General features: G+C 37.1%; 1 protein-coding gene across 5 annotated transcripts in view; it reads right to left on the bottom strand.

Moving 5' to 3' along the window:
* CCSER1 (coiled-coil serine rich protein 1) overlaps window positions 1-12,402 on the bottom strand; it is a 728,043-nt gene that overhangs the window by 535,732 nt on the left and 179,909 nt on the right. For all 5 annotated transcript variants that reach the window (XM_074823100.1, XM_074823102.1, XM_074823101.1 and 2 more), the window contains exon 5: window positions 10,763-10,883. In XM_074823100.1, the coding sequence (XP_074679201.1) occupies window positions 10,763-10,883 (121 nt within the window). The remainder of the gene's footprint in view (window positions 1-10,762; window positions 10,884-12,402) is intronic.

Raw genomic sequence — 12,402 nt, 5'->3', positions numbered from 1 at the left:
CCAACACAGCCACTGTATTGACTGGAAAAAGCCAAGAGGGGAGAGGAGAAAAAGAAAGAGCAATAGTACCACTTAATATTTTTAGCAAAAGCCTTCCACCTCTGCTATCAGTAAATCCAAGCAAGTAAATCACAGCGTATTTAATACTCAGTGTAAACATAGATTTTGATTGGTTACTAAAATCCCTTCTCTCAGGGCCATTCATAAGTACATTGAAAATGTACATACACAAGGAAGAGGAATATTGCCTCTATATCTTCGTTACCTCCAGGAAAAGATAAGAACAAAACAAACTGGAGCTGGAGGTGGGGGTAAGGAGAATGGTTATTAAAATTATTTCTGTCCTTTCTCTAATATCTCTTTTTTACTCTGCAACACGGAGAAAATCTTGCCCTTTCAAATACTGATATTTAGATTATGCACACTTCTGGAGCATCTCTCTCCATTTAGGTTTGCAAAATAAAAACTGAAATCCCACTGACTGTATGCGAAACATAGCATGCAGGTATGTATATTTTTTCACATAATTCATTCCCTCTAGGATGCAGGTAATACCTCAACTTAAAGCACCATGAAGCGCTTTCTATATTTTTAAGCATTACGCTGATTGAACTTAGTTTGCTCCAGTGGTATTCCTATTTAAGTCATGATAATACAATTCAGAGTAGTATATTTTCTTAACAAAGTTAACTCTAATACAGCCACTGCACAGGATGATGCTTTTAGGAATGTTCTGCAAAATACATAGTTTAGAAAACCCCTCAATGAAACCAATAACAGCACCATCACAACACTATTGTTTTTCACAGATCAGATTCAAAAGAATACCTGATAATGTTTTCACTGGAAGCATACAATGAGCTACAAAACAGCACAGCATAGTCCAATAGCTATACCATGCAATCATAAATGCAAATCTACCTAGTTTTTCCCTGACATCCCTTTCCCCCACCTTCCAGTGACAGTAAGAAATTACCAAGAAGTGCTGGTTTTTGTTACGCTTCAGGGATATTATTAAATTACTGTGAAAGTGAAATAAATGTATCTCTGCTATGTACTTGATCTGTTTTTTCTAGTTTTAATCTACAATACATTTGTCTAACCAAATTAAGTACTTTGCAATCCTAGCATTACATGCACAATCATATTTCCTTCATATTTGTTTTCCATTTTATGATGCTTTAATTGTTCACAAGTAATAACATAGTTGATTAATTTTTATATTTGAGCGGCAATTATGCTTTGAAATCTAATTTGTAAAAACTGGAGTTGTACTTTAATACCAAAACCACAGACTTCTAAATGAGAAAACAAATTATCCCCCAGTCCCTTCTCCCCCACCACCGCCACTTCCCACCTCCTTAGCATTTAGAGAATGCTACCTCAGACTGATGTTTCTGCTGCACAAAAGTACAGACCCAAACCTGCCTTAATTTCCTTGTGAGATGGTAAAATACAGCCACTGGCTGTGGCTCAAACAGAACTTTAATTACTGTTTAGCAACAGCTGATGCTTTTACATACCAGAAAGTATAATTCTGTTTCTGGAGTGATTACCTCAGACTAAGCACTTCCACTTAATCTTGTGCAAGTCTGAGTCAAAGAAGTTAAGTTTAACAAATATTTTTGCCCCAATTTTACAGCAGTATAACTTCTGTATCCTTTCAAGATTTTGGACATACTAGTGTACAAGAAAAAGGAATAAATGGGCACAGCTGGCACTTCTCTCTTTCTCTCCATTTGAAATAAATGGGCTTTCTCCCAAAGCTCTCAGTTCTGTACTTTAAAAGCATGTTCCTTCGGTGAAGTTTCACAGCGACTGTAAATTCTCATTAGGGAAAACCAGGCATAGAGGTTAACAATTGGATTTAACATTGTCTTACCAATTGCTGCAGTATGCTACGAAAAATGATTATTGAAATACAAATTTAACAACCACTATACAACGTAAGTGCATATAAACTAACTTTACACTTAAGACTATCATAAAAATGGCTTTTTTGAAATGAGGAAAAAGACCAGACAGTTAGACCAAAGTGTTTGTTTTGAGGTTTCATTGTGCTGCACTGAAATCAAGTTCTTTCAGCCCCTTGAATAAGTACCTGCTAAATAAAAACCTTAGATCTCCTTTAATACATGAAGCTGAGGGAGTAACAATGTTTATTCTGTTTATGTTGGCCATGAATTTAGGCTGGATGAAATTAAAGTCTGTTTTCCACAGGAAACTTTTTTTTAAAAAAATCCCAAGTAAACGAGTGAGTCATTTTCCACATGCTCAACTATAACCCTAGCTCAGAAAGGCATTATGTCTGAGTGGCTTTGTACAGTCATCCCAGCAGATGATGGGTGTGCTCTACAGGGCTTAGGCAGCTGCCATGTAGGATAATGGAAAACACCATAATTTTATTAGAATAATGAAGCCTGTAAGTGACTAACGCTACAATTTAGAACAGCAACTCTTCAGATACGGATCTCCAGATAAAATAATTGATGTTCGATTGCCTAAGCCTGTTCCAGCAGCTCAGCTTCCTAGAATGTCTCAACCATCTCTGCCTGCATTGCATCCATTCCAAGGAACCAGGTAACATTTTATTTACTTCAACTACATCTCCTTTTAGACTTGCTCCAGAGGTTAAGGAGTCTCGATATATATGTAATCATTCCCATTTCATCACACAATGAAAATCTCAGCACAAAATTAAAATTCAAACAAATATCCTATCTAGTCATAACTGTGCCTTATGGTTCATTGCTCTAATTACAACATATATGCCAAGAATATTTTGCAATGATTACTCAAGGCCATTAGCTTAGAAGAGTTCTTGTTTGCTGAGTGTTAGGCTGCCACTTAGGTGGTTTGACTCATACTTCTCAGTAATGTAAATAAAGCAGAAACTTCTAGACACTACAATACACACAGGTTAAAAATTCCAATCTTGAGCCAAGCGTATCTTAAGCACCTGCCTTTATATATCTAGCTGGGTGACAACTGGCATCTTTTCAAATAAGATCTCTGATTAAATACTGCAAAATTACTTATCTTGATGTATTCCTTTTTTGGAAATTTCTGGACATGAAGGATGAGCAAATCAGATGACTGAAGCTTCCACTATGCAGAACTGTCCAGTATCACAGAGAAAAAAGAAAAGAAGGATGCATGGGAATGCACAAATTTTAATTTAATTTAGGAATAAAAAAAATTATCTCATGTCTGATACATAAATGGATAATCTTACTCTAAAGGACATTCTTATTAGAGTGATGGTCAAAACCAGAATGACATTATGGTATCATAAAGGTATTTAAGTTTAGGGATGTTAATGTAACAAAGTGATCTTTTATTCTTGCTTCAGGCTAAACCAGAGCCATTTTCTAAATGTAACTGTGATTTGGTGACAACCTTTTTCTTATCATGACTTCAGGTCTGGTTAAGAAATTGTAGTCATTGATGCAGTTATGTTGTCCACTGCTTGCTGCTGAAGCAGGGGAAATTTATGTTCCAGATTACTGTAATAGCATTGTCCTTCATTTGTACAGTCCAATGCTTTAAATCAGTTTGGGTCATACTCTGTGCCAATGTAAATTACAATAACTATTTTGACTCCAAAGTCTCTATACAAACCTTCACCATTTGGAGCTCAGATAAACCATTTTTCAGCAAAGCTGTATTATCCCTACACATTTTTATTTCCTGAATTTACTTTTATTAATAAAGATTACCTACACAATGATACAATGCACTAGTCTTATTTTTATGTCAACTTGGAGATGCCAGTGTTCTTGATACTCCATGCTTTGATTCCAAGTGACCTCATTAAGTACCTTACTTAACATGTCATCCCTATATCTTTTCATGAACTGAAGTTCAGTAACATCAGTTTTAAGGGCAATGATTGAAACACTTATGGTCAACTGTCCATTAGAAACCAAGTCTCTTGTCAGAGGGAAGAGGAAGCTTTCCAAGCAATGACCATATTTGCAAAGGATCAGAGCTTTCTTGACAGGGCTATAGATAAAATCTACATAACACCTTTCTTCCATAGTATAATTGCCATCATTACTCTGCCTCCTGCATTATTCACCACTGCACAGGAAAAGACAGGACTTGAACTACAAAATATTGAAAATATTAAGTGCTGTAATTACAATTAGTTAGTGGCTCTCAAAAACTAGCTTATTCAACATTTGCAACTAAAGATCAAATTAAGCTGTACAGAACTTCTTAATCCTTCAGTTGTAAACAATTGTCCAAGATATTTAAAATACTTACTTAGATTATCTTCCTGTCAATCTCTCCTATAAATTGCTAGTTGCTGTGACTGAGGAGGAATGTGAGAACTGATGATGCTTGCATTCTATAACCAGATACAAAGTTTCTTTCATATTAGCTTTTCAGTGCAATTATATTTCCTTTGCACAACTGTTAATTTATTTTATAAATGTTTGTACAACATCGTTCTCATTTTTGCAGCGGCCAGACAGAGAAAAAAATAGGAACATCAGAGTCTGATTTATTCTTTTGTTTTTCCTTAAAGCAAGCAGAAAGATATCAAAATTTCCTATCAAATTTCCTATCGCATGAGACACATTAATGTTTTTTAGCCATCCTTACATCTACACAGAGGAAGAGCTGCACCTCCACCAACAAAGGAGCATAAAGTAGGGGGTCTGCAGGGTCCTGCAAGGAGCACAAGTGGCAGGGAGAAGGGATGGCTGTGCTCCTCAGGGGTGTTGGGAGCAGATGTGGTGTAATGAAGCAGAGGAAGCACCCTGTGGAGGGGATGGGTGGGACCTGAACCCACATGTGCATGCCCCACCGTTCTGGCCTGCACCCTCAGGAGGCTCAGGCCTGGCTGATTCCCCAAGGAGGACCTCCAGTACCCATGTGTGTTGAGAAATTCCAGGAATGCATTTGGCCCTTGCAGAAACATATTTCATTCCTACTAGTCCAGGAAGTTATTTTAACGGTGCATTTGACCACTGACAGCATAAGCACATTTCTTATATTTACTCAGTTTCAAAGTACCTGCTTTAAAGAAATGGATATAGATTCTACGTCCTCTACTTCTTACCTTTAACTAAAATGTTATGGTGGAAAGTATACTGTAATTCAGCTGATCTGGAATCACAACTATCAAACCAACATCATTCCAGAGCAACACTGGGCATCCCTATACTATCCATATTACCCAAAGAATGACACATGCTTTCATAGTGCATCGTCCCAATTATACAGGAAACTGAAACAGTTCAATCATCTTTTATCAGGTTGTCCAAAGGAGCCTGAAAAGTGTTCATTTTTCACATTACCAAAACATGCCTTATTGAATGGGCTGTCAAAGCAGACACAAATCTTGCAGTGTGGTACCACCACCTGACAACTTGGCTGCATTAGAGACTGCACTTCATGTCATCACTAAGGAGCACCAAAAATTACAGAGGTAAAATAACAACATTGTCGCTCTGAGGGGAAAAAAGGTCTTTCCTGAGATTTATCAAAATATCAACAAAATTAGAGGGAAAGAAAAAGAAAAACTAAATAAGTGAAGAATAGTATATAATCAGCTTGATTTGAACTCCTTTTGAAAGGAATTAGGCAAAGCTGCAAGAATCAAAAAGGATTACCAGTGTCTTCAGGTATAATAATTATATTTTTACAACCTGAATATCTCAGAAAGAAAATGCTCCTAAATTTTGGAATATTCTTACTGCAGCTATCAAATATAGGATATATATGCACCAAAACCTTCCTAAATGCCAAACTGAGCATCTGTACAAAAACAGTGCAGTATAAAATGGCATTAAAGCTATAATTCTCCCACTTACCACCCTGTTTCCCATCAGTAAGAACCCAGCTAGTCACCGTGACCCCAAGGAGCTTTCTCATGTGTTTGAACTCATGTAATAAGAATCTTGCACAGATAAGTATAGTCACAGCGCGCAAGTTAAACAGCTTTGGCACAGGCAGAATATTGAATTGATTCACTACATAGGCCCATTCATGCATTTACCAGAATAAAAATCTGACTTTTCCTAAGAGTCTGCAAAACTGCCAAAGGAGCTGCAGCATATAGAATCATAGAAAAGAAACATAGAATGGTTTGGGTTGGAAGGGACCTTTATAAGTCATCTAGTCCAAACCCCCTGCAGGGACATCTTCAACTAGATCAGGTTGCTCAGAGACCCATCCAGCCTGACCTTGAATGTTTCCAGGGATGAGGCATCTACTACCTCTCTGGGCAACCTGTTCCAGTGTTTCACCTCCCTCATCGTAAACAATTTGTTCCTTATATCTAGTCTGAACCTACCTTCTTTTAGTTTAAAATCATTATCTCTTATCCTATCATTTACCTAGGATCTTTATCTGGAAAACTCCCTTAAAGCTCAGGAAAATATTTCTGATATGGAAAACAGTTGGCAAATTACTGCATCTGCTTCATGACATGACAAGATCTGTAGCTCTAAAAACAATTTAACAGCAAATAATTTCTTTCAAAAAAAAAAAAAATCAGAAACGCGATGGCAGCTGAAGTGCAAATGTACAAATCAGCTTTAAATCGGCCAGCTCAGAGGGCTACATGTTGCCATTGCTATCATGAACTGCAGGGCAGTCATATTCAAAGATACCAATCAAATGAAGTACATAAGCACCTGCTTAAATTTAAATCCCATAAATTAAAAATTATGCACCTGAATTTCACTACACTTTTTTGAAGCACTAGTAGCATAAGAATGGTTTTCTGTGTTTACATATAGAACAGCACACAGCAGCAGAACATTGTCTGCTCAGACATGTGTGTCTGAGAAACTTCTTTTTCCACACTGCCCCTTGTAGTTTCAGCTTTCAGCTAATAGTTTGCCAACGGAAGATGAAGCTAAGTTGTTTTAAAGCGTAACATCCAGTTCCCTGAGCCATGTCTCCTTTCCCATGCTTCCTTGTAAGAACTTGAAATAGAAGGGAGGATTCCTCATGTCACTGCTCTGTCCCAGCAGCTGATTTATTTATATTTGAATTCAGATAGGAAGAACTAAAATACAGACAGAATACACTGTTCGAAATGCTCAAATTTTAGCATTTGGGCACCTTCAAGAGCAACTGACTGATTTATCACTACAACAACACAAAGATAACTTGAACTGTTCAGACAGCATGAGGTTTTTAAGTCTTGTATTTCTACAAAACATAACAAAGTTAATGCAACATCCTAGACAAAGTGGAGGGCCCAGAGGACAAAGCAAGGTAGAGCTCACATTTCTTGTTTTTCATCCTGAGCTCACACGGACATTCAGACTATATATATATTTCTCTGCATCACAGTCTGTGGTGGAGTGGAAGGACAAAAGTTACAAAGGGGTGCTCTTGCTCGTGCCAGCTAAGCACTGAAAGCACGCTTTGCGGAGTGCAGAAAACAAGAAGTCTTGTGCATTGTTCTCCCATAAAAAAAGAGCAAAATTCCCCCATTCCAAAATGCATATTTACAGAAGAGCAGCAAATCCCTATTGTACACTACCAGCCTTCAAGGCAACACAGAATAACGGCCAAAGCATCTAGCAAGGACTTCATCTTCCTCCTGCACGTGATATAGTTTTACAAAACATGTTGCTTCATGCTTCTTATGATGGGGATGTCACTCCCAGGCTGCTAAAGATATGATGTTTGCTTGGCCAGAGTCTTCTCTGCTTATTTTGTGGCTATCACATTACTCAGCAAAGTGCATTCCTGCTGAATGACCGAGGTAGGAATTTGCCCCATGCACAAGCACACAAGAGTTAGCAATTGCCTAGATATCACTAAGGAATTGCTTCCTAATGAATCTTTTGAGCTTCTAAGAAAAATTACAGAGGAAGAAAATTGGCCTTTTATTCCTCCAATCCTGATAACGCCTTATCACTGACACTTCAAAGAATCATTAAGCTTTGCTACTACCAATTCTGGTACGATTCTTTGTTGCTCACAATAAAATTACATTAAGCAAATACAGTGCATTATTTAAAGCCACTAAACAGCTTCTTTCTAAGACAAACTAACATCATTAGTCAAATATTATACAATTCACATTAAAGGCTTTTTATGCCCTGCCCAGCTTCACAGCTTCTGTCCTGAAGGTCTTGGATATAATTCCACCATGGTTTACGATATAATTATTTCTAGTTATTTGTAACTGTTTAACATCTTATTATCATTAATACGTATTTTCTCTGTTTTGGATTACACATTGCTTCCTTATGTAGTTTTAGAAAGCATTAGGTATTCTAAACATACTCTGGCCAAGGCCCTTGTGGCAGCAACTTCTCCTTACAAGACCTCAACAGGTGGCCACTGCTCAGCCCTCTGCAATATGCACAGTTTTGGGACATACAAGTCAAAACCATTCAGGTACACAAAGATAAGCATTAAAAAAAAGCATCGATGTTATTTCCCAAAGAGGTAGTTACAAATACCAATAATTATAATTCATCTCTGCAGATAAGCCCATACATGGACTCTGCACTGAAATCAATAGAATTCAACATGTGCCAAGGCCTTCCTCTTGCTTGATGTTTAGCAGTGTCAGAGACAGATGACACTAGAATATTTACACACAGCAACTGGGATCTGGTCTGCTTCCATTAAAACTGGATATGGGGAAAATGATCTACATGTAGAAAGTACAGGGTGAAATGAGAGAAGTGAAAGGTATGCTGATGTTTCTCAGTGTTTGGGATTTTCTTGAAGCTGTATGCTTTCACCCCCCCTACAATTACTTTGAAGGTTTCTACAGTATTTGCTGACTTTCTGTTCTAACAACATGCAAAAATTTTCCAGCAAGGTGTTTCTGTTTCATTTCTGATATAAAACCATAGACTCATAGAATAGTTTGGGTCAGAAGAACCTTAAAGATCATCTAGTTTCAAGCCCCCTGCCATGGGCCCGGACACCTTCCACTAGACTACATTGCTCGAAGCCCCGTCCAATCTGGCCTTGAACACTTCCAGGGAGGGGGCAGCCACAGCTGCTCTGGGCAACCTGTTCCAGTGTCTCACCACCCTCACAGTAAAGAATTTCCTTACATCTAATTGAAATCTACCCTCTTTTAGTTTAAAGCCATTATCCCTTGTCCTATCATAAGAAAGAAATGTTGGTTTCAAGATACTAATACAATGATGCTGTTTCATGTGAAGAAGTTAAAATATATTTGTTTAAGCACATGCCTGTTTCTTTTTAAAGAATTCCAGAGCCACAAGTTTTTATATGTGAAAACTGGAGGAGTAGGAGAGGCTAGAGTATGTTGCTGAGACCTCTGAGTGTATAAGACAAGCATGATTTAAGTCTATGCGCTTAGAAGATATCACTAGTCAGGTTGCAAAGAAAAAAAAATTAAAAGCCAAGCACACCAAAAAGCAGATTAATATACTTGCTAATACCAATAAGGTGAAGGAAAAAAAAAAAATCTAGAAGGTGGCATCATTCAGCTTTCAAGGACATACAAAACAGATACAGAAGTTCCCTTACTTTAAATTTGTAAGAGATTATGAAATGCTGAAACTGCTGACAGTAGAGGAAAAAGTCAACCAAACAACAGTGCAGGCTTGCCTTTTAGTGGAAAGAAGGCAAAACTGTGTTATGCTGTTTAAATCACAAAAATTATTCTTGATTTCAGCAGTGTATTTGCAGCCCATTGCCTTTCAAATCCCTTAGTATTCAGAAAGCCATACAACTGAAACACTAAAACAATTAGATGGTAACAGTATTTCAAACTTTTAATCATTGTAATAATACCTAGCTGATAGGCAATATACTGTGTTAAATTTTAAGTACAGGTAGACTAGATGAAATAGATTTATCACCAGATTGAAAAGGACTCCACGGTCAGAAACAGACTTAAACCACAGATCTCTACCAAGATTCCATCCCATCTAATCTAATCTAATCCAATCCACTAGTGGTGTTTTGGAGGTTTTCTTGGGGGTGGGGGGGATGTTTTCATTTTCTTACAGTAATAGGCATGCAAGTTAGGACTTCACAGAAAAGTTAAGTCCGTGTATATCCAAAGAAGCGGAATACTAAACATAAATGCTAAGGACCAATAATGGGTGTCGTATTATCTATCACCATGTTTTTAATTACCTTCCACAGTTTAAAATGCACAGACTCCAAGTTCATGTTGTGATAAAGTATTACCACTGTGTTTTCTTTCTTTTAATGAAAAAAAGTTCTTTTCATTCCCCAAGGACTCAGTTGTTAAGAAACAACCATCCTGCTTGGTACTGCAAGACAAATATCACTGTGCATGCTGTGATTATGATTCTCATCTAAGGCAAGATACCAAATTTCAGTCTATTTAATGAAATAAAATTTCCTTGGAACACCACTACAACAATTTTGAAGATGTCATCATATCTCATACCACAGCAGTAAAGTAGTCACTGAAAAATACAGAAATCTCAGATGATTAGAGCACTTAGGAATTATGTTCTTTCTGAAAATCAACTACTGACTAGAAAAACTGTGCAAGAATGAAAGGACTATTTAAACAAAAAGAATCACCTTATTAAGCCTGTTAAAAAGTCAATTTCTCAGAGTATAAATGGCCATTTTCTTGGAAAAAAGGTAGGCTAATGAAGAAAAGAAGCAGCCTAGCCTCAGGCCAATTTCTGCTTTTGGAAACGCCTGTGTAACTATTGATGAAACAGAAAGAAGGTGTATACGCAAACTAGAAGAAAGAATCTGGACTAGTATTTAAATTGCACTTGTAAAAGATCATGTTATTTGAATAACTCACTGTTTAGACACATCAGGCATTATTGTCTGTTCTTTTTTCCTTGTATCCACTGTCGGCTCTACAGGGGTAAGTACTACAGCAGCACATGAGACTATCGACTGGTATGAGTCCTCCCGGCAAACTGCAAAGGTAAAAAAAAATCTCAGCGTTAAAGAGTGAACTCTGTATTTTAAATGTTTAAAGGAAAAAAGAATACTGTCAAGTCATACTGTGATAAACAAAAATGCTTACAGTTAATCAGACTTCACTGTGGTCACCTGCAATGAAAACTTCATTGTTTTTCACGTTATCTAAAGTGCTTGCTTGGCACTTTTTTTGGGACAGACTGATACTCCATCATCATTCACCACATTTTACCTAGTACATTATCTGATGTCAGTCTGCTGTAGCTCACTGGTGTGTCTGAGTCCTCAAAGGTCTTATATTTCCATAAATGACATAAAAAATGATGCACTTCTTTTTCCTTTTCCATCACAAACTGAGACTGGAGATTATGGATGGTTTTCAGACAAACCTCCCACCTTCAAAAATTTCTGACTTTGTAAGAAAACAGATTTGAGAAAATCTGATTAGTGATTTTTTTTGTCTTCAACCGTTACATCTCCCTTTAATCCAAAAATGCCAAATCCAAATGTTCTAGGACTGATATCTGATATATCGATTCATGCTTTCCATTTATACAAATTAGCTACGTATTACTGTGCTGAATGATATATGACATGACTTAGATGATATTTAGAGCTAGAAGATTGATCATTATTTCAGCTGAGCATCTGGCTCAATTAGCACTAATAAATGAATACCCAAAAGTTCCTGACCTCCAAACACACAGCTATATTTGTTAAAAGTTATACATATTCTAAATTGCAAGTGTCACTAGTAGTTTAGCACTCAGCAGTCACCATTCCTACTGATTTTGAAGGTATAGATTTCCTTTACAGCCAAGGTGTACCTTTATGAGCCAAATAAAAGTTTCAATTAAGAGTTGGTTGTATTGAACAAAGCACAGTAGCTTCTTATATTATGCATTTATGGTACTGTTATATATATCCTATATAAACAGGAAGAAATGTGGTGACCTATCTTTTAAACAGAAAAATCACACAGTATTTGATATGTATAACATACAAAACTGTTTTATAGAGTGTACATATGTACATGCACAGCCAATAACGTAGCATGTAAACCAAGGATGACCACAACAAATTCTCTGCAATTCAAAACCAGAAAGAACCTACTTTATAAGTATATACATTTATGCAAGATTGTGACGGCTGGAAACATTGAACTATGGCATTTATTTACCAATGGAAAACTTGTTTCTGAAGACTTTCCATCCTCCATAATTATGTGCCTCCTTATTGCCCACAAAAAATGTACCTTTTGCACAGCCTATGCCCCTCTTACCAGGGAAACAAAAACGGAGTAAATCTTCATTCACATTGCCTTGACTGGGCCAAGAACAACTAACTGTGGCCTTTTACCCTGAGCGTTCAAATCCCATTCAGCATGAATTCAGCGCACATCAACAAGATACGCCGCATGCCCGATAAATACCCTGGAGCAATAACTAGTGCTTTAAGGCAGCTAGAGAGTAGATTTTAAGGAACAGGTCAGAACAGCGCTGGATATTTCTACAA

Source organism: Strix aluco, chromosome 4 (assembly GCF_031877795.1).
Source record: "Strix aluco isolate bStrAlu1 chromosome 4, bStrAlu1.hap1, whole genome shotgun sequence".
In the NCBI taxonomy this organism is placed as follows: Eukaryota; Metazoa; Chordata; class Aves; order Strigiformes; family Strigidae; genus Strix; species Strix aluco.
This window is presented reverse-complemented; position numbering and strand designations above follow the sequence as displayed.